Source organism: Cardiocondyla obscurior, linkage group LG12 (assembly GCF_019399895.1).
Source record: "Cardiocondyla obscurior isolate alpha-2009 linkage group LG12, Cobs3.1, whole genome shotgun sequence".
Taxonomy (NCBI): domain Eukaryota; kingdom Metazoa; phylum Arthropoda; class Insecta; order Hymenoptera; family Formicidae; genus Cardiocondyla; species Cardiocondyla obscurior.
In genome coordinates this window covers 4,226,022-4,247,011 of record NC_091875.1, presented here as the reverse complement: position 1 = coordinate 4,247,011, position 20,990 = coordinate 4,226,022, and the positions used below count along the sequence as shown (strand labels likewise).

The 20,990-nt window shown below is 32.5% G+C and overlaps 5 protein-coding genes across 17 annotated transcripts; 3 read left to right on the top strand and 2 right to left on the bottom strand.

The window, feature by feature from the left end:
• Positions 1-787: 787 nt before the first annotated feature.
• Sta (stubarista 40S ribosomal protein SA) lies at positions 788-2,986 on the bottom strand. Its single transcript, XM_070664030.1, has 6 exons — positions 2,897-2,986; positions 2,312-2,474; positions 2,014-2,225; positions 1,539-1,826; positions 1,076-1,306; positions 788-931 (listed from the first exon to the last, which is right to left on the bottom strand). Exons 2-6 carry the CDS (start codon positions 2,442-2,444, stop codon positions 854-856), a joined length of 942 nt encoding a protein of 313 aa, XP_070520131.1. The 5' UTR covers positions 2,445-2,474; positions 2,897-2,986; the 3' UTR covers positions 788-853.
• Positions 2,987-3,415: 429 nt separating this feature from the next.
• On the top strand, positions 3,416-8,046 carry LOC139106910 (E3 ubiquitin-protein ligase TRIM33). 5 transcript variants are annotated; one of them, XM_070663991.1, is made up of 11 exons: positions 3,416-3,919; positions 4,115-4,344; positions 4,484-4,764; positions 4,842-4,952; positions 5,034-5,228; positions 5,315-5,427; positions 5,507-6,754; positions 6,888-7,053; positions 7,132-7,318; positions 7,405-7,557; positions 7,656-8,046. In XM_070663991.1, the coding sequence occupies exons 1-11, from the start codon at positions 3,568-3,570 to the stop codon at positions 7,827-7,829; spliced, it is 3,210 nt and encodes a 1,069-aa protein (XP_070520092.1). In that variant the 5' UTR covers positions 3,416-3,567; the 3' UTR covers positions 7,830-8,046. The 5 variants fall into 5 exon arrangements, with proteins under 5 accessions (XP_070520092.1, XP_070520090.1, XP_070520089.1 ...); XM_070663989.1 differs by having other exon boundaries at positions 4,112-4,344; positions 6,891-7,053; XM_070663988.1 differs by having other exon boundaries at positions 4,112-4,344.
• A 1,038-nt stretch (positions 8,047-9,084) lies between these two features.
• Positions 9,085-13,538, top strand: Sas-4 (spindle assembly abnormal 4). Its single transcript, XM_070663987.1, has 4 exons — positions 9,085-9,302; positions 9,373-12,841; positions 12,964-13,105; positions 13,242-13,538. Exons 2-4 carry the CDS (start codon positions 9,387-9,389, stop codon positions 13,371-13,373), a joined length of 3,729 nt encoding a protein of 1,242 aa, XP_070520088.1. The 5' UTR covers positions 9,085-9,302; positions 9,373-9,386; the 3' UTR covers positions 13,374-13,538.
• A 442-nt stretch (positions 13,539-13,980) lies between these two features.
• Positions 13,981-17,472, top strand: LOC139106935 (E3 ubiquitin-protein ligase RNF185). Of its 7 annotated transcripts, none has more exons than XM_070664040.1 (5): positions 13,981-14,033; positions 15,642-15,797; positions 15,883-16,014; positions 16,097-16,266; positions 16,376-17,472. In XM_070664040.1, the coding sequence occupies exons 1-5, from the start codon at positions 14,020-14,022 to the stop codon at positions 16,471-16,473; spliced, it is 570 nt and encodes a 189-aa protein (XP_070520141.1). In that variant the 5' UTR covers positions 13,981-14,019; the 3' UTR covers positions 16,474-17,472. The 7 variants fall into 7 exon arrangements, with proteins under 7 accessions (XP_070520141.1, XP_070520140.1, XP_070520145.1 ...); XM_070664039.1 differs by lacking the exon at positions 13,981-14,033 and adding an exon at positions 14,053-14,295; XM_070664044.1 differs by lacking the exon at positions 13,981-14,033 and adding an exon at positions 14,055-14,219.
• Positions 17,473-18,032: 560 nt separating this feature from the next.
• Positions 18,033-20,939, bottom strand: LOC139106929 (abasic site processing protein HMCES-like). Of its 3 annotated transcripts, none has more exons than XM_070664026.1 (8): positions 20,776-20,939; positions 20,303-20,528; positions 19,802-20,119; positions 19,628-19,747; positions 19,387-19,541; positions 18,647-19,244; positions 18,233-18,578; positions 18,033-18,103 (listed from the first exon to the last, which is right to left on the bottom strand). In XM_070664026.1, exons 1-6 carry the CDS (start codon positions 20,793-20,795, stop codon positions 19,106-19,108), a joined length of 978 nt encoding a protein of 325 aa, XP_070520127.1. In that variant the 5' UTR covers positions 20,796-20,939; the 3' UTR covers positions 18,033-18,103; positions 18,233-18,578; positions 18,647-19,105. The 3 variants fall into 3 exon arrangements, with proteins under 3 accessions (XP_070520127.1, XP_070520128.1, XP_070520129.1); XM_070664027.1 differs by having other exon boundaries at positions 19,098-19,244; XM_070664028.1 differs by having other exon boundaries at positions 19,628-19,735.
• Positions 20,940-20,990: the final 51 nt, after the last annotated feature.

Below are 20,990 nucleotides of genomic sequence, written 5' to 3'. Positions count from 1 at the left end.
TGCAGGATGCTCGTCCCGAGCCTGCTCATCCTCTCAGATGGGACGTGACGAGCCATCCTTCCGCGCACTGGACCACTCGCGAACGCACTCCCGTACAAAAGATAATCGTGATAAAGACGCCCGAAAACTGCGAAACTCCCGAAACGACCGACGAACCGGCTGCGGTTCGTATAATCACATATCGGCATGCGGCACTATTTCTCGAGCAGTACACAGTAGTTGTCGAGTCATTCCGCACTCTGGACACTCGCGGGATAGTCCACGATACTCCCGACCGTCTTAAATCCTCGAGTTCGACACGAGAAACGGGCTACGACACACGGATGCCTCGACATTTTCGTTTCAAACTCGAACCGCGTGCTCGCCGTGATCTCTAGTAGTACGAGTCCACGTAGACTGATACAAGATCACGATCAGGCGATCGATGGAGCGCTATGATTGGTCGGCGCGCTAGAAAAACTACGCAATCACAGCGTTTCACTAGATACAGGTACACGATGATGAGCCGTGAGAGGATACGCGGATGCCTCGACATCTTCGTCTCGAAACCGACACGTCCGATGCTCTCCGCGTAGCCGGCGTGCCTTTCAATCCGCGTTTAAGCGGCAACAAGAGATTCAGCTAATTCAGGCAATTAGCTGAATCTAATTAATTTACACCATTTTTATAGACAGAAAATAGAATTAAAAAATTTTTGGTTGTATATGTGTAATATTAGTAAAACTTAATATCATAAAAATTGCACAGGAATGTAGGAAAATATACAGGTTTAATGAAAGAAAATAAGTTTCGTTATGTTTCAAAGGTTCTTGTTACAGACATACAAAGTTTTCGTTCGTAAATTCCTGTAAAACTACCATTTTTCGCTGCTTGCACCTCCCCAGCTTGGAGCAGCAGGAGTTGCTACGGTTGTTGACCATTCCTCTGGAGGCTAAATACAATCGATATTTTAATTGACAATCATATTAATATAAAATAATTATATGTAACTTATTATCTTATTTAACGTATGCATAAAATACACAGTTGTAAGTCAGCAAAGCAAATTGAGTGAATAAATCTAATAAAGTTTTACCTGAGCAGCCCAATCACCACTGGGTTGGAATGCCGGCGGGGCGGTACCAGCTGGAGGAATAGCAGGAGGAGCTGCTGGCGGTGCTACATCATCGGCCCAATTCTCGGTAGTCACAGCGGTCGATTCTACTTCGTTCACCCAGCCGGGTTCTGGAGCAGGAGCAGGCTCCACTGGACCAGTAAATTCTTTCGCGGGCGCAATTTCTTTCGCAGCCTGTTCTTCTTTCTCAGCCTGGAAAAAAAATGTTTCACACTATCTTATTATCGATCGCATAGATGTGCAAGCGAAGAAACGTATCAAAGAATATTATATTTTTGTCAGAAAAGATTAAGCCATAAAAAAAGTCAACAGATTTGTTTCTGAGTTTTATTCTTTCATCATAAATTAAAAACAAAAAATAGTTAAACAAAATTAAAAAAAAAAAACGAGTAAAAAGGGCAAAAAAAAAAAAAAATTTACAAACCTCTTCAGGATCTCTGTAAAAGAAAAGATCAACCACCACATCCCACTTGGTCTCGCGAGGAATAGATCCTCTTAAGCGCAATACTTCTCTGGCAAGTAGCCACCACATTAAACCAACTGTATGAAGACTTTTAGTATTGCAAGGAATTGCAATGTCTACAAAACGCAGTGGCGAATCCGTGTTGCAAAAAGCGATAACTGGAATATTTACGTAGCTCGCTTCTGTAATGGGCTGGTGATCAGTGGAAGGATCGGTAACGATCAACAAGCGCGGTTCACGAAAAGCAGCCTAAAAACAAAAGAAATACTTATATTGCATCCAAGTAATTGTCTATCAAAGTATTCAAAATTTAAATAAAAATCAGAAAAGATTAAGCCAAAAAAATCAACAGCTGCTAATTCTGAAATAATGTGTCATCATTTAATTTTAAGTACTTTAAGTATAAAAGTAAATTAAATAAAACTTTTTTTTTCACCTGAATTTGATTGGTAAATGCACCTGGTGTAAAACGTCCAGCAATAGGAGTAGCACCAGTATGAGCTGCAAATTTTAGCACAGCTCTTTGGCCAGAATGACGACAGCTGATGACAAACACTTCACTAGGGTGTTCAATGGCAACAATGGCACGAGCTGCAAGCAACAACTTTTCCCAGGTGTGGCGAAGATTGATCACATTAACACCAGCACCTAAAATCATAAAGAGAAAAAACATAAAGATTGTGATGTGCATTACAAAACTTGAATTATGCTTAAAGCATATACAGATTACTTGCCATCAACTCTCTTTTTATAAACATACTGCTCCATTTGAAAGTTGACATTTTCAGCACCCAAGTGAGTGCCAGCAGCCAACATTTTAGTAACATCATCCTCTTTGAGAGCTAGTACATCTAAACCTCCTGACATTTTAACGTTGTGGTTAAATTACGAATCAACCTGAAACAGGGTTCTATTTGTAACTATTCAGAAAAAATGCTACAATAAATAACATATTTTACGATTATTTTTTCTCATTAAAACATAACCTTTCAAACATTGTAAATGTACATCTCTCCATTTAATTTATACAAAATATTCTTGAAAGATTTTCTTTTTTATCTTAGTTTTCGTACTATTTAAATTCCGGAGTTGAAAAATTACTCCTAAAGCCACGTGTAACGCTACACATGAGAAATTGTAACGCGTGCCACGTGCATCGAAATAAGATATATCTTTAATTAATTATAAACCATGATTAATAAAGAATATTTTGTTTGGAAAAGAATCTTGGAAGTATTTGCGTTTTGAACATGTTTATTCGATTGATTCAAGTACTTAAAAAATATAGAAATATCGAACATAATCGCAGCAAGACTTACGTTATGAGATGCCACTAGGAGACTCTTACGAGAAAGGAAGTTGCCTCTATATAACCATGCCTATAAGCGGGCATTGGAAGTCAAAACAACTATTACTGTCATTCAACAAAATTAAATATAATATAAAAAGGAAAGCTCGAATAATTACGGCTAAATTTAAGATGGTGAGATAGCAATTTTGTGACGATAAAACATTGAATATAATTAAATTGCATTAAAATGCAGAAGCGTGTCAAAATCACATGCAGAAGTATACATACATATATATATATATATATATATATATATATATGCATGTATGTTTTACTTGAATCTTGCACAAAATATCGAACGTTGTATATTAAATATGTAAGTTCATTACACGTCACGCGTACATGTGTAATTAATTTTAATCTCGTTATTTATAAATATTTATAAGTAATATCGACATTAATACTCCGGAAACTCTGTCGACAGGTGCGCTACGAGCGTTTTATCCCGCGCAAATGTGTGCATGACGTGATTGTTGCCCGCGTGTGTGTGTGCACTAATATGCACTTACTAAAATGGCTGCCATGGCGCTGCACCCGCTGTATTATTTGAGCGAGTTTTGTCGCCACAAATTATAACGCAAACTAGTATACTACTTTAAAAACAACGGTACGACTGCGTCGTCGAGTTTTTATTTAATCATGGAGGGCCAAAGTAACGAATTAGTGGCGGGGACGTCAACGTTACCCGTAATGTCTGGAGCAGTGAAGGAGGAACCCATAGAGCAAAATTGTTCCAAGCAGGACACACAGCAGTCCCAAGTACAAGATGCAATTTGCAACGATGAGGAATGCAATGACCAACGTATCGAGTGCACTACCGAAAGTCAGGAAAGCGAGATCCGTGCATTTTTGTCAAAATGTGTCTTTTGCAGCAAGGTGTTTACTATGGGAGATAACCCTAAGCTTCTCGAGTGCTTACATGCTGCTTGTACAGGATGCGTTAACAATAAGATCAGCGATCACAACACGTCAGTCGATGTTGATGTACTGCGTATGTAACATGTGTATGCTTTCCTTTTTCTACTTTTAGTGTCATCTTAAAGTTTTAAATAAAGTTAACATGCACTCAAAATATGCCAGTACAGTCCTCAAATTTAACTTTTAATTAATCAAATATCTTCTACTTTATTGTAATAATTTATTAAATATATTTAATATCTGTAGTAACATCACTTTTTTGTAGTAGAGAGTAATGTCATCACATGTCATGTTTGCAATGTGACAAGCCAAATGGAAAATTTAATTGAAAATAGATTTCTCTCAAAACTGTTGGAAGAAGAAAGTGACATAGGAGGAGTGGAAGAAGAAACTAAAGAACCTGAGGAAGAAAAGAAATGCACTAGCTGTCATGATAATATTGTTGCTACTAGTTGGTGCATGGAGTGTGAGGAATTTATATGTCAGAGTTGTGTTATGGTAATTATAAATTATACATTAATAAGCAACATACATATATATACATATACATATTTATGATATACTTGTCAAATTAATGAATTCTTAAGCAAATATCTGAGTAAAATATTAATTAATTAAATTGAATGCAAATTTTAAGGCTCATCAAAGATTAAAGATTACCAAGGATCATATAATTAAACCCAAGGATGAAATAGCAAATGATAGAGACAATGTTAAAAGAGGAAATAAGAAAACACCTGGGTATTTGTTTTGCACAGTGCATTCTCATGAACAGCTATCTTTATTTTGTCAAACATGTGATAGACTGACATGTAGAGACTGCCAACTTAGTGAACACCGTGATCATAAATATAAATTTATTCATGAAATTGCAGCTGAAACTCGTACTTCCATGACGATTTTGCTTAAAGAAGTAAGGTAGGATCTGTAAATTGCAATTAATAGAATATTGGAAGATTATAAATTAAAAAAATTTAAATACAAATAATTTTTAGTTACAAACGAGTATTATTGAAAAGTGCAATGAAAGTTATAGAAGATAGACAAATTCTAATATTGGAAAAGAAAAAAAGTTTAGTTCAAGATATAACACAAATGGTAGTACAGTAAGTATATGTATATCTATGCTAAGAAATATGATTTTATTATACATATAGAATTTAATATTTTATCTTTTTCTGTGTCAGATTAACAAATGCTATTAATACAAGAGGAAAACAGTTGGTAATGAGATTAAATGAAGTCTGTGATCAAAAGCAGAATACATTAAATGAGAAAAAAGTTGCTTTAGATCAACTGTCTAGACTTACAGATCATTGTATACTTTTTGGCACTCATGCTTTAAAGAAAGGCTCGGACATGGAATTATTATATAGTAAAAAGTATACTAAAATTGTAGATATGTATAATTTACATATATATGTACACGTATACATACAAATACCTATATACGATAATATATTTTTAGATCTGTTACAAGCCATTTACAAAGAATAAAAAGTAGACGAGCTGATATTCCAAATCCTGAGATACCTGTCAGGATACATTTGTCTCTGGAAAAAGTACCAGATTTAATAAAAGGTAACAATATTAATTATATTTTTATTTGATAACTGATATAATCAATAAAAAATTTAATGTGATTATATTGTACTTGCAGTGGTATCATCGATCGGGGCAATAGTTGTCGATGGTAGAGTTTATCCGTCCATGTCGCCTATAGCTGGTAATAATAGTACGGTGACTTATAATGAATCACAAACTGAACAGAAGCAAACCGCAATAAATACTCACACTGACAGTGCTGTTCCTGTTGTCATTCAGCAAGTATTACCATTACCTGTAGTGGTAACACAGCAATCTACTAATACGCAACAGAATTCTTACCAGCAACAAACAACTCTGCATCTTCCCCAACAACAGCAGCAACAACCTCAACAACACGCGCAACAATCACAAAATTATATGCAACAATATATCGCGCCGCATAATATGTCACCTCGATCGTCACCACAAGCGCATCAGCCACGAGTGCCGTATTCTGTCAACTATAGCAATAATAGATTACAACAATCTACTTTAATGCATCAACAACGTCCGTTGGGATCCTGCCATCAACAGCAAGTAACATCGTCTACGCATCCACATCAACAAGCTCAAACCTTGGACCAACTCGGACAGAATACAAGTTTACGCGGTCTTCTTGCGCATAATTCTGTTCCGCCGCCTCCTTATCCATCATTTCGAGGATCTAATCACATACCATATCGATTTCCCCCTGGATATAGATATTCTTCGAATGGTAATCCTCAGAGAGTTCAAGCACCACCACCTCATACATATCAAACGGCAACTACATCTGCTGTACCTGTAACGTCGCGTTTGCAACAATGCAATTTAACGTCCCCGTCAACGCAACACATTGGAAATTATTCTATACATCGTTGGCATATACCGCAACAAGCAAATCCTGGCCTTCCTTATAATTTACCTCGACAGCAACATATCCCCACCTATACTCCAGTTCCTACCAATGATACATACAAAATTACTTTAAGAAATCAACAGATCAACAATAATCAGAAACTTACCACTAATGTAACCACCAGTTCGTGTGATAATCCACCACAGTTGCAAAATTCAGCAACCGTTTCATTGTTACATGCCGTTAGCTCGTCTATACCTAAAACACCTAGTCCTGTCACTACTCCTGGCAAATCGGACGACACCGAAAAAAGTTTAGATAAATTTTGTCAAAAATCTTTAAACGATTTAATGCTCACTATTGCAAAATTAGATAGTAATGGAATTTTAGTGATACCAGAAGCTCAAAGAAATCAAATAGATTCAGCACAAGTTGATAGTTCCACCGACGAAGATATAAATTCAATGACTGAGAATGCAACGGGTTAGTTGAATTTGACATTATTGTATTTTCTTAATTTAAAATGTCAATTATATTTTGAATTTATTGCTTTGCATAATGCATATGATTAAAATTTGACTCAGACTTTTTATATCGATTTATACTTCTTTTTCAGCAGATAATTCAAAAAGTACAACTACTTCTATCGTAATGAAAGATGATCCAAACGAAGACTGGTGTGCTGTTTGTATGGACGGAGGAGACGCGGTATTATGCTGTGACAAATGTCCAAAAGTCTTCCATCTTTACTGTCATATACCCAGCTTAAAATCATTTCCAGAGTAAGCTTTTCATTCACGTCGTATTTTTACTTTATTTACTCGTTAATTTTCTATTAATTTAATTGATATTTCTTTTAGCGAAAGTGAAACTTGGCAATGTATGCTATGTACAAATGTACTCGATTGCTCAGATGACGTATCGAGCAGTGAAAAAAGGCCAGGTGGCATGAGCACTAAGGAATTGCGAATTGCACAAAGAATTGTTTTGGAACTTTATTGTCAATATGAGCAAAGCCTACCTTTTCGGGAAGTCGTATCGAGTGAGGTAAATTATAACAAACGGTACAACGTTTTGCACAGCAATACCGGTTTTTAATTGACGAATTAAAATAATTTAATTATTATTTGTAGATTACTGACTATCATCGTATTATTAAGAAGCCAATTGCGTTAGATATAATCAGGGATAAATTAAAACCTGATCATATAGATCATTACACTGATTTGAGACAAGTCATGGCTGATATCAGACTCATGTTTAAAAACGCTTTTACTTACAATCCTGTAAGCCAAAATTTTTTCTTTTCTTTTTATTATCGTACTTTTGTATACTTTTATTCGCATCACTCAGTTTTTGTTTGTGTGTTTTTTTTTTTCTTTAGGTGGATTCACAAGTTTACCAAGAAGCAAGAAATTTAGAAGAATTTTTTGAGAAATTGTTATTGAAATGGGCACCAAATTATGCATATGATGATCCTTTTCTCGCACCTGACAAGGAAGAAGAGGAAGAAGTTTTTCCTCCTAATAGAAAATATAGACGTATAATTAACGATTAAAAGATGATAAAATGAATTATCAAGTACACTTTTTCATCGGAATTATTACGTAATTTATAATTTAATAGAATACTTGCAAAATGCTCATAACACGATCATTTCAATTCTTAGAAAATATTACAAAAATAAAAAACAGTGTTTTGTTTTACTTGAAACATAACACATTAAAAAAAATTATCTCGGTTTTGTTTAAATGAATAATAATATGTCACAGTGACATTAATAATGTGAAATATATAAATGTAACTTTTTGACATTTTTTGAACATATATTTTAGTATATAAAGTAACGCGCTAAATGTTTAATTACAATCAATTGTAGATAGTATATTTTTAAATAGAATATATTAACATAATATTACTTGACATCATATTGCATTGGTAATTTTGCAAAAATGCTTAACATTGTGTTTAATTAATTTAAGATAATTAATTCTTTACACATCTATTTGTTAAATAACAAAATTTTTTTTTTGATATTCAGCTTTTCGATATTTATTTTATCTTTTTACTTGTATGCAAAAAAATATTTTATATAAAATATACACATAAGATACTGATTATAATAAAGTTCCATTTATACTATTTTTACTAAGTTGTTAGTTTTATTTAAGCCTCAACTTAATTTCTTTCAATGTATCCTTAAACATATTACTACAGAGAAAAACGAATATATTAAAGATATTAAAAAAAGATTTAAATGATAAATAAAAAATTAAAAAATTATTATTAATATTTTTCAAACTATATTCGTGTAAGTTACGAATTTATTTAAATAAATTTAATGTGTTCATATTACTGGACAAATTTTAATATTGTTTTAAATAGTTTTTTTAAAATAATATATATGTGCATACATACGTACTTACATACATTTTATGAGTATGTATTTATACAAATTTAATTTAGTTTAACTAAATTTAATTTTTTATAAATGAACGTAAGCCATGGAGGTAGGAATATCAGCAGGGAGCGTAGTGTTGCGGAGGTGAAGCGTAAAGCCAAAAGAGCAAGAGAAATAAAATTTACAGCAGAGAGCTGAAATTGGAATCGCGGCTTTCACGCACAGATACAAAGGCTCGTCCGTGTGAAGCCAGCGCTGGCTTCACACGGACGAGCCTCTGTATCTGTACGCGTGGAAGGCGCGATTCCGAGTTGGGCTCTCTGGATTACAGTCACGGAAATGATCAACCAAGATGGCGAAAATTGGTGAACATGGGTGCATCAAGGCTCAGTGAGCTCTTGCATCTAATTCGTGGAGATTTTCAGATCTTAAAGAATATTCCAATCAAATTTAAGAGTTCACTGAGCGGTTGTTCGCTGAACGCATCAATTCTTACTTTTACGTTTTGTGCTGGTTTTAACTTGTTTACACATTATTCGTATCACATTATTATCGTGAAATTGAAAGACTTGGTAAGAGTCTCGAACACATTGATACAACAATAAGAAGTAAAAAATAATTATTAATCAAGTATGTTGTAGAATAAAATCTTTTATACATTTATAATTTTATAAAAAATTACTAATTTTAATTATTGCAGATTTTATAAATAATATGGATGTGGAAGCTTCTATAGCTGATCGCTTACAGAAATTAAAACAATGGCAGATACAACAACAGGAAAAACTATTAAAACAACAGCAAATACAAAGGGAGATTTTAAGCTATGAGCAGGATTGTATTTACAAAGCACTTGGTTTATCAGTGCATGACTTTGATGTTATTAAAGATGCAAAGAATACAGATATTATAAGTGAGACAGGTATAAAAGAAATAATGTGTGATAAAGATTTGGCACTTGATTGCTGTGCAAAAAATTCAGATAATGTATTAGAAATAATTGATAAAAGAATACCAACTAATGTTAATCTGTCATTTAATGACTGTGACAAAGAGGAAAGTGATGATTCAGATTGTGCTTCTACAATTGTTGAAGAAAGTAAAAATTCTTTTAAAAATTATAGGTCTGATATATTGACACAAGAAGTAAATGATTCATTAATTGAAGGGATAAAGCCACTATCAATGAATGATATTTCAAATAGAAATGCTTCAATTGATGATATTCCTCTTCCATCACCAAAAAAAAATTTTCAAATGTTATTAGAAGAGAAATTGCAAACAGAACCAGAAGTTATGTCAAATGCACAGACTAATGCAAAGGTAAAGCAAAAAAGACCATTTTTAAAGAAGGGCCAAGGACTATTGAGGTATAACATGTCTACAAACTTACATCATTCAGTAGTAACTGCAAGATATAATAAACCTTTATGTTCTAACACCCGACATAGTAATAAAAATAATAAAAGCAAGAAATCTGCCATACATACACCTATAATTCCAAAAACTCGGGATGTTTCTGCTGTAAATGAAAAGCAACAGTTAAATTTGAAAACTGTCCCATTACCAAAAAAGAAGATTGTTGGTAAATCTAGTGCTACTTCTAATCAAATTACACAAGTTACTTCTAATCAGTCAGGATATCCATTAGAAATAAATATATCAGATTGTGATTCAAAAGCAGAGAAAGAATTGGAGGAGATGAGAATATTTGAACTTTTGGAAGAAAAAGCTGAAAATTCTAGTTTCTGTTCAACATCAAGCACAGTACTTGCATTTTTACAACAATCTACACCATTCAAAATAAAGACTAAATTAAATCATATTAGAAAAGAGAATGATACTGCAATAAAGGATCAGCAAATTAATGATCAAGCAAGTAATGTAATTGGAAAAGAGTCAGGTGTAAAAATTAAACAAGCCCCACATATTGAAAATTTAAAACTAAATGTACAGTGTCAGACTGAACCTTATAAATGTTCTTACACCAATACTACTACTGCTGATTCCTACTGGAACACTTCAATTAAAAATGTAGAAGAAAAAAGTTATTTATCTACTAATCAAATATTGCAAATTGATGAGGCATACACAAGTTATCCGAAAAATCATGATATATCTAGTGCAGCAGTATCATTGAATAGTGATGAAAAGGGAGATACTTCTCTGGAAAATGATTCTAATTTGTCACATGACAGTGAGACCAGTCATCATGTTAAATTCGCAGAATGTAATGAATATAGAACCATAGATTTAATGGATATGTCTGATACAGAGAGCAATCCTTCTTTGAAAGATTATATTAAACAACAGAATTGGGATGATTGTTCGTCGGAATCATCTGACATTAAGAAGAAGCTACCACTTGAGTGTGAGGAAAAAATACGTAATTCCTCTTTCAAAATTATAACTGGTAAAAAAACAATTGAGGAATGTAATGAGAATGATTTATATAATTGTGTAATGAAAACTGCTCATATGCCAGAAGAAAATATTTTACGATATAGAGATGAATCTCCTGATGAGGATACATGTTATGATAACAATTGTGAACCGATAATTGAAGAAATTGTTCAAACTTCTGATGAAGAGCGATTTGTTTTGTCCTCACCTTTGTCGTCGTCGTCGTCATCGTTGTCGGACGCTCAAAAACTAACTGCACACGAAAGGAAAGATTATGTATTAAGAAACAAATCAGAAAAAATAACAGAAAAAATAGCGAAAGTATATTCTAATTTAACAGAGGATGACAATCTATATTCATCTGAAGAACATGCGAATCAAATTAGTACTTTTGAAACAGAGCTTTTAAAAAACCGCTTATTACAACTTGAAAAAGAAATAGACATATTTCGAAAGGAAAGCTCAGCCTTGCTTCTTCAGCGTAGAAAATTACAAGAAGAGGAAGCAATTTTATGCAAGCAATATTCAGAGAAAGAAAAAAATTTTGAAGAGAATAAGAAAAGAGTGCAAAACCAATTAGAAGAAGAGAAAAAGAGAATAGCACGCGAGAAAATAACTATGGAGAATAGAATTCGCGATGCTCAGGAAAAAGCACGACAAAGTAAAATAGAAAGACAAACAGCCCAAAATTTACGTGAGCAATTGGAACAATTAAAAGACGAGTTAAATATTAAAGAAAGCAGATGGAATGCCACTGAATCAAGGTACAAAAGCGAGCTTCGTGTTTTACGAGTAGAAAATTCAAAGTTAAAACAAGAAATTGTAAATTTACAGAATATTAAAAGAACGAATATAAAAAATCTTAAGAAAACCAATGGGCAAGTAATTACCAAGGCTATCAATCAAATTAACAAACGCATCGTTGTAGCCCCATCCAAAGACTCTCTTCCAAAGATGAGTCAAGATTTATTAGATACTTCAACAAATAATTCCATCCATAATAATGACGACGAGAACGAGGAAGAAAATGACAAGTTGACGAAATTAACTAATGTGAATAATGATTTTAAACAAATGGAGGATAATGAATCTGACAAAATAAAATATAAGCAAGTTGAAATTGAATCTCAACTGCCTAAAAGTAATCAAAAACTTTTAGAAGAAAATATTTTAGAAAAAAAACGATTTTTATATGAAGATTTATTAAAAGATGCGACAACCGATTTCATGGAAGATCAGTTTTACACAAAGCAAGACTTGTTAAATGATCCTCAACCGGTAGTTACGCAAGTACAGAGATTAAATACGAAAAGTAACGATAGATCTTATTCCAGTGCCACAAATAAAGATTATGCACGTACAGCTTACGCTGAAAATAATGCAAAATATTTTACTAGTAGACCTCGCAAAGTAAATGAAAATTCAGATGAGGACGATATGGAAGAAAAGAAAAGAGAAGATCGAATATTGTCACCTAAAAGGAATTCAAATTCGACGTTGGATCACTCCTCTCTTCAGAGACAGAGTAGTAAGACGAATACGAACGCTGTAGAACAGATTCAGTTTGCTGATGGACACATAGAATACTGGTATCCAAACAATAATGTCAAAAAAATCTTTCCCGATCAAGAAGTTACAAAGATGATTTATTATAATGGCGATGTTCGTGAAATCGATAAGAACAAGAAAATAAAATATTTTTATGCTGCAACTAAAACGTGGCATACAACTACTCCTGATGGCTTGGAAATTTTGGAATTTCCCGAGTACGTTAATTTTTTTATCATTTTATTTTTTATATTTGTTTTAATTGGTTGCTTTCTTTTATTTTTTAAATAATTCGCAAATTATAATTAATGAAAATATATTTATATGTATGTATATATAGCGGTCAAGTGGAAAAGCGTATGCCTGATGGTACTATTGAAGTGTTGTTTCCAGACGGGACGATAGCGCAAACTTTTAACAACGGCGACAAAATTTTGACTTTACCGAATGGTCAGAAAGAAATTCATACCAAAGCATACAAGGTAATCTTGTTATTCTAATCTAACATCTTGTTTCATGCTTTAAACTTTAAATAAATTGTACGCTTTCCTTTTAATAGACACAGTCGACACAAGTAAATATTTGTATATTTGTATAAGTAAAAATTGAATATTTCAGAGACGAGAATATCCGGATGGCACTATAAAATTAGTTTACGAAGATGGTACTCAGGAAACACGTTATTCTAATGGAAGAAAACGTATAAAAGACAAAGATGGCAATCTCTTGATGGATTCATTCGACGCATAAGCCTTTTTCCATATAAAATTATCTATTTTTTAAATTAAAATCTATTAAAAACGTAAGATATATACATATATAAATATGAGATGTAAGAATACATATAGTGCTATTATAATTTATCACGATGCTTGTAAATAACGATAAATAATTAAAAGGTATAATTTATATTTACATTTTGAACACTGTCATTTCATGTATGTACATCGAAAAGCAGATATGGCATTTTCTGTGGCGACAGCGGCTAGCGTACGTAATTCTAAGCGGCAGAGGCAAGGGATAAGAGAACGGGGAGAAAATCGGTCATCGGCAATCCGGCCGGCGCGGTATATAATACATGAGGCACATGTGAAACACGACGCTAAAAGTTGCGTTCTCTAGCTGCCGTCGCCGCAGCAAACGCCATATCTGCTTTTCAGTGTACAGTTGTAATAATATACGGTCAAATATTTAATTTTTAATTATCGCTAATTGTCGATTCTCTATTTTTACGCGAATAAAAAGATTTGTCCTGTCAATCGATTTTTCGCGGGCAAAAACGCCAGTGCTGCCACTGGCGATTGTGCAACCATACCTCTTATCTACCTCGCCTGTCTCTCCTCGATACACCCTTCTGTGTTTCATTTTGTTACCTCACCCTCACCACCTTGTATGCATGCATGTATATACGTACGTAGCGCGCGTTGACTTTAGTCCGATCGGCTGTCCAGCAGTTGTCAGTCGGTAGCAAACAAGAAACTCAAGTTTTTCCTTATTTCGTTCTATTTGCAATTCCGCGCGCCGTTGCTTTGCCGTAAAGGAGATTCGACGCGACTTCGTTACTTGTAAGGGCCGAGCCCGATCTCCTGGCAAAAAGTGAGTGACGCGCGATTTTTATTCATCTCGTTATTTTACGCGTGATTGCGATGAAGCCAGGAGGATACAAGTGCATGTATGCAGCCGATAAAATATATTTCAAGTTATTAGAGATACAAGTGCGGAGATAAAACAGAATAGCTCGAAATTCGGAAAGGTTATGCTGCATCGAACAAATCAAGAATCGGATGATGTGTAAATGTAGGAATGGCTGATAAGAATGACGTAGATTATATATACATATTTATATAGCTATGTGTATGCGTGTGTGAATATATTCGCAGATAGATAGAGGGGGAGAGGAAAGGAAATGTTTTCTTTTTTTTTCTTTTTTGTTAATTTTTTCTTTTGTTTTTTTTTCTTTTTTTTTACGACAGCAGTATCAAATCGCTAAAATACGAAACTCGAGTTTCAAGGTTCAGAAGAAGCTCCAAGAAAACTATTAATTTGCTGCAAATCAAAGCTCAGACGATCAAGTTAAAGCTGTATATAAAGTAACAAATGGAATGACGTAATATTTACGAGTGAAGGAGGAGGGAAGAAGATTGTTATTGCGGATAGAGACTTGACAAATTAAAACACCTGTTGGAAAGAGTAGCAAACGGAGAGAGAGAGAGAGAGAGGAAAGAAACAGATAAAATAGAATAAACTGATTAAATTAATTAATGGGTAAATCGTAGGTGGATTGAAAAGTATGTATACGTGTTGGTATATGTGAGCGTGTGTGCATGCGTGTGTATAATGAAAAACATAACGTTGTCATGAGGTACAGCGAAGTTATAAGAACGAGAAAAAGGGCGGAGTAGTTCGTCATTTTCGAGTTAGTTTGCTGATTAGGAAACGAGAAAATACGTAATAAAATAATATACTGAAAAGCGAAAACGAAATTCGGAAGTTGTGCCGATAGAAGCATCACGCGCGCGTAAATATAGCGATCTGTGCGAGAAGCCTACAAACAGAATGACGTGGTAAAGCTGCGGGACAGAAAATGACGGAACGGCGAAAGAGATGAGAATTTTATTAATCTCATTAATTGAGACGAGCAAGGGAGATTCTACATGGATTTATTATTCAATATTTAATGATTAATTTGAGAAATATTGAAGTTAAATTTATTCGATATCGGATAACCTAGAAAGAATGAAACAGTTATTCGGCGGAAATATTTTTTTGCGCATTAAAAATTGTTACTAAATTTTATTATGTAATAACATCGGAATTTATTTTCGGAATGTTTATCGTAATACTAAATAAAAATTTTTTATTACTCCGATTTTTATATAATATTTTAAGCAGAAGCAATACAAATTTTTATATTTGTGCTGGATAATTATAAAGTACTTTAATAATGTGACATTATTTCACTTGTCTTAAAATGTAAAATGTATTTGCAAAATCTTATGAACATATGGATGTTTAAAGGATGAACAGGACAAAAGAACAACCAGGTTCATCTAAATCCTCAGGATCTGCAGGCTCCACTGAGGAAAAAGAAAAAGATGAGAAAATGTTTGAATGCAATATTTGTTTGGACACCGCAAAAGATGCAGTAGTCAGTATGTGTGGCCATCTATTTTGGTAAGTATTTATCTGGTAAAAATAATAGATTTTAAAAAGAAAAGTATTTATAACTTGAATAATACAAATAATAATAATAATGTAGTTGGCCATGTCTGCATCAATGGTTGGAGACCAGACCTACCAGGCAGGTTTGTCCAGTATGCAAGGCTGCTATAAGCAAAGATAAAGTCGTTCCATTATATGGACGTGGGGCTACCAAACACGAAGATCCAAGGTATGATTTTATTTTTGGTAAAAATTGAAAATTATTAATTTTTTACTAAGATTTATTAAAAATCTTATAATTTTCGGTTTAGGAATAACGTGCCACCACGTCCAGCTGGTCAAAGATCAGAACCAGAAGCCAATGTCGGCTTTTCCTCGTTTGGTTTTGGCGATGGTTCCTATATGTCGTTCGGCATTGGCACTTATCCATTTAACTTTTTTTCATCGTCTTTTAACTTTGGAGAAACACGACCAAGTGCAGGTGATATTTATCATAACTTAAAAAAAAAAAAAAAAAAAAAAAATAGATTATCTGCAAAATTATAGAGTATAATCGGAATAATTTATTAAAAAAAAATGTTTATTTTTAGCTCCTAGAGGCACACCACAACATGATGCAGAACGCACTTTACACAGAGTATTTTTATTTGTAGCGATATTCTTCCTCTGCTGGCTGCTGGTAGCATAATCTTGTTTCTAAATCACATACCAGTCTACCCAATAATTTGTACTACTTTGTCTTACCTATATCTTGTTGGTTCATGATAACCGCAACATATTGATTTCCACGTGGCTTTCGCAAAGTTTATTTGAAAAATAGAAACAGAAACATTAAATTTGTTTAAGCTTATTTCGAAAATGTATGACGAAAAAAAAAGATCTCTTTTTATTTTTGTTTTAAAACAGGAGAAAGAAAAAGATATATTGAATGTTTTTAACATATAAAGCGTATTTCTCACAGGCATCTGTATATTTTGAATAGAGTGGTTTTCCTCTTATTTGAATCATTGATATTTTAATACCACTCTTTTTTTATGTACATATATATATATATATATTATTAATTACATATAAATATATTATACTTATAGAAGAAATGCGTGCAATATATTCAGTTTATTTAAAATATAAAAATATGACTTAAATAAACATGCAGCGATGAAAAAATATTAGTCTGCCGCCAAGATTAATTGCGCCGTTTTGTGAGAAACAGCAAATTTGAACAGTGTATATAGTAAATATATCTACCTATGAATAAATGAATCTGTGCGTGCGTGCATGCGTGTGTGTATAATTTTGAGTTTAAATATAATGTGTATGCATTTAAATAATCTCGGATGAATTACCGATATTATATATACACTAAAATATAATGAAAAAATAAATTCTCACAAAAATATTCTTATGAGAATAGTTCTTATTCTCAATTCTTTTCTTTGACAATGTTTGATCTTGCTCTGCTACGATTCCATCTCTTCATGTTTATAGTCATTATTCAAATTTCATTTTTTAAGAATCTATCAAATAAAACACTGGACATGGAGTTTTAAGATATGAAAATATAGTAATAGAATGTAAGATAAAAGGTTTTATAAATATTAAATAAGAAGCTTATTGAAAATTGCGATTGCTTTCAATGTCAGCAGCTCTTATTAATAAAAAATAACAATTTCAAGAAACAATACAATTGATTATTTAATCATATAATATGACCAACATATTTTATATGTAGACTAAATAAATGTTCGCGATTAATTTTGACTATCGTTTCTTACAACGTATACTAATCGGAAAATTTACATCTCATCCTTATTATTTTTGGGTTTCTTTGTAAAACCTTTAGAGACTAGCAATTCGTTACATTCCTCTCGAGTTAATTTGGACAACACAAGTCTCTCTACCTCCTGCAACATTTTCAAAAATTAATAACAGAATATTATGAAATATAATTTTATTAATTTTTTTTACTGTCAAACCTCTTCATGTGCATTGTATAACACCAGTTCTGGTATTGCACCCGGGATATGTTTGAATTTCACATTATCACTGTGAATATATTAAGAAAAAAAAAGAATTTAATATTATCTTGATTAACCTAGCCAATTTTTATCTCCTGCTAATTTAAAGAATACTTTTATCTTTAAATACGAAATAAAGTTTATCGTGTATTAAAAAAAAAAAAAATATCAATAATACAATTTGAGAGAAACTATGTAAAAAAAAGAAAAATTATATTATAAAGGATACTATTGCGGCACGTCTTCGAAAATGAATTTTTTGACGTCCGGCAATCGATTGAGCGAGCACCCACTGCAGCTCTAGAAAAAAGAAATAATGTAAGATAACGACAATGCGTAGCGGACAAAACCGTATGAAATAAATCGAACGTAATACGTCCTAATAATGATGTTACTCGTATTGATTTAATATAAAACCAGTTACATTACCTCGACTATCGCAGACGCGTAATAATTGTCCTCGGAATTCACAACAGAAACATAGGAAAATGCGAGCGCGAGCGTAAGTACGAGACGATAACTGACGATCGTGATGGATGCCATGTTTGTCATTCGATGATATCCAACAATTTGCAAAGCTGAACGCCGGCTTCTGCTATCTTAACGCTCCCTTCTTTTTCCTTTTTTTTAAATTATGATTGATGCTATTAGTTCGTTCATTTTTATCAACAAATTACACTCTGAGTCACTTGATAAGTATTTGCCTTGTCGGAGCTAAGAATTTTCTTCCGTTTATCGTTTTTCTTTTGTTTTTAAATAAAATTCCAACTTTGTACTAAAAATAAAAAATTAATTTATGGCAATCTAGTAACAATAAAAAATAAAAGACAGACATGTTTTTACCTGACAGGAAAAAATTAATCAAGAATTTACGTTGGAACAACCGATCTTTGACGTTCAAGCAAACCTGTCATCTAAAGGTTTGTTTTTTACTGTTGAATATACTGCACTAATGCAAAGTACAGAGAGTTCAGTATGTATACGTAAGGTGCAAACACATGCAGCGGAATTGCGCAACACGGATCGAGAGCGGAACCAGTCACATCATTTGCAGAGAAGACAGAACGCTTGCGATTGGTTTAGCTCTCGTTCCTACATTCAACTGCATGTGTTTGCTCACACTACGAGTTACCGAAAAAAAGACAAACTTAGCTAAAATATGATTATTTATATACAAAAGCTCATAAATTATATTGTCTATACAGTACACCTCTTATCTTTAATAAAGGAAAATATTGTACGTATTATATTATATATGCGAATATATTTTAAACATCAAGAATTAAATTCTTACTTATAATTTCAATTTGTTTTCTGAATTTTGGAGATAATCTCATCTTCTTCATTATTTGATGTTTTATCATTTATGCTTTTTCTTTTATTTAAAGTGGCTGATCCTTTTTGCAACCAAGAAGTCATAAACGTTGCTTGTTCAATCTGTCTGTACAATGTATATATGTATAATACAGATTTATAATATGTATCTTACATAAAATTTTAAACACCTCGTTTGTTTTAATGTAATTTAAATATACATTCAGACTTGTAAAACACAATAAACCGATTGAGAAATTTTTACTTACTTTGGTTTTATTTTTTTTCTGCAATCAACAGTTTTGTTGAGCCCATTATTGACAATTGTAGATACTGGATGCCAGTTTAAAACAGTTTCTTTTAATATCATATCATTTAATGTTTTAATGGCAGCATCTGTTGATAAATCTTTACTTAGCCACACCTAAAAGATATGTGAAATGTTAATAACAAATTTGTATTTTTTTTACAAATGACATATACATATAATTATTATACATAAATAATTACTTGACATTCTTCTTCATTAGTTAGACACACTGGCATACGATGATGTAGCCAAGATAACACTTTGTTACTTTCTCTTGTAATAATGGTACAACTGTGTATAACATTCCCCTGAAACAATTCCTAATAATTAATATTTGAAATACTTTTCATGAAATTAAGATGAGACTTATCTACCTCTGCAGTTTTATGTACTCCAAATATTCCTGCTAGTTTTAATACTTTGAAACCTTTCCACCCATCTGTCTCAAAAAATTCATTATTCCATGTTGTAGGATTGTCTGCTTTTATACCATTATCTTGATTGGCATATATGTAGTATGGTTGCTTTGGAAATTTATTATCTGTACCAGGCTTCCATTCAAAAAACCCTTCACAAACCACAATACATCTTTGTTGCTTTTGCAGTGATGGAGAATACATTGTTGAGGTTTTTATGTTTTCCAAACGACTGTTATGAGTGGATATCTTACTTGAATACTTTTTATAATCTTCCTGTTAAAGAGATCAAATTAATTATGTTAATCAAAACAGTTTTTGGGATATCTTAGTAACCCTGTAATACATTTTATGAAAATTAATTTTAATCTCTTAAATAATAAAAATAAACAAGCATATAATGATAAAAAGTAAATGTTATATCTACCAATCTATAATTCTAATTACATTGCAATTTACCTGACACCAAGGTGGAATCATTCCCCATGTCATAGCACAAAGAATTCTTTCTGCCTCTTCTCCTTCAAAATGTGAACCAGATACTATACAAGGCAGAATGTCTTTTGGACACATGTTATATGATGGATTATATTTTAATTCAGTTTTAGCCCATGTCAGTTTGCATTGTTTACCATTGGCATCTTTATATCCACATGCACAACACAAAGTATCTGGATCTAATGAGCTAAAATATATTTTGCAAAGTACTAAAATATGTATATATAAATTGTAAATAAAATGGATATCAAAAAATAAGCTTTTTCTATTTGTCAGCATAAATTAAAGTCACATAATGTTAAAATAAATTGATAAAAGTCGAAAGTATACAACAAATAACAGAAAAAAGTTATAACAATTGGCTTATTTGTCAATTAAAAATGTCACGCGGCAATTAAAATAATTAATAATAAAATAATGATAGAAATATTCACCAACAAATTCGACCACACATTTTCAGCAGGAGGCTGGCACCGGTTAACCTTTTTATATTAAATTAAAGGACTGTATTATAAATTAACGTTTAAAATAGGAAAATGTAGAATTACTAATAATAAATAACGCAGAAAGAAAAAGTAAAATAGCTCGCAACTGTTATACTGAATGCACACTAGCGCGATTTACGTCGCGAGCGACACGCGCCGGCATT

Coding starts and splice junctions, on each gene's coding strand:
- LOC139106929 (XM_070664026.1), bottom strand. CDS start 20,795: ATGTGTGGTCGAATTTGTTG. Junction 20,529..20,775: donor ATGTGTGGTCGAATTTGTTG/GTGAATATTTCT, acceptor AATATATTTTAG/CTCATTAGATCCAGATACTT. Junction 19,748..19,801: donor GAGTACATAAAACTGCAGAG/GTAGATAAGTCT, acceptor ATTAATTATTAG/GAATTGTTTCAGGGGAATGT.
- LOC139106935 (XM_070664039.1), top strand. CDS start 14,270: ATGAAGCCAGGAGGATACAAGTGCAT. Junction 14,296..15,641: donor CCAGGAGGATACAAGTGCAT/GTATGCAGCCGA, acceptor GGATGTTTAAAG/GATGAACAGGACAAAAGAAC. Junction 16,267..16,375: donor AGAAACACGACCAAGTGCAG/GTGATATTTATC, acceptor GTTTATTTTTAG/CTCCTAGAGGCACACCACAA.
- LOC139106910 (XM_070663988.1), top strand. CDS start 3,568: ATGGAGGGCCAAAGTAACGAATTAGTGGCGGGGACGTCAACGTTACCC. Junction 4,345..4,483: donor TATGTCAGAGTTGTGTTATG/GTAATTATAAAT, acceptor GCAAATTTTAAG/GCTCATCAAAGATTAAAGAT. Junction 7,054..7,131: donor AGCTTAAAATCATTTCCAGA/GTAAGCTTTTCA, acceptor TATTTCTTTTAG/CGAAAGTGAAACTTGGCAAT.
- Sas-4 (XM_070663987.1), top strand. CDS start 9,387: ATGGATGTGGAAGCTTCTATAGCTGATCGCTTACAGAAATTAAAACAA. Junction 12,842..12,963: donor GAAATTTTGGAATTTCCCGA/GTACGTTAATTT, acceptor ATGTATATATAG/CGGTCAAGTGGAAAAGCGTA. Junction 13,106..13,241: donor TTCATACCAAAGCATACAAG/GTAATCTTGTTA, acceptor TGAATATTTCAG/AGACGAGAATATCCGGATGG.
- Sta (XM_070664030.1), bottom strand. CDS start 2,444: ATGTCAGGAGGTTTAGATGTACTAGCTCTCAAAGAGGATGATGTTACT. Junction 1,827..2,013: donor CATTTACCAATCAAATTCAG/GTGAAAAAAAAA, acceptor TTTTGTTTTTAG/GCTGCTTTTCGTGAACCGCG. Junction 1,307..1,538: donor TTTACAGAGATCCTGAAGAG/GTTTGTAAATTT, acceptor TTTTTTTTCCAG/GCTGAGAAAGAAGAACAGGC.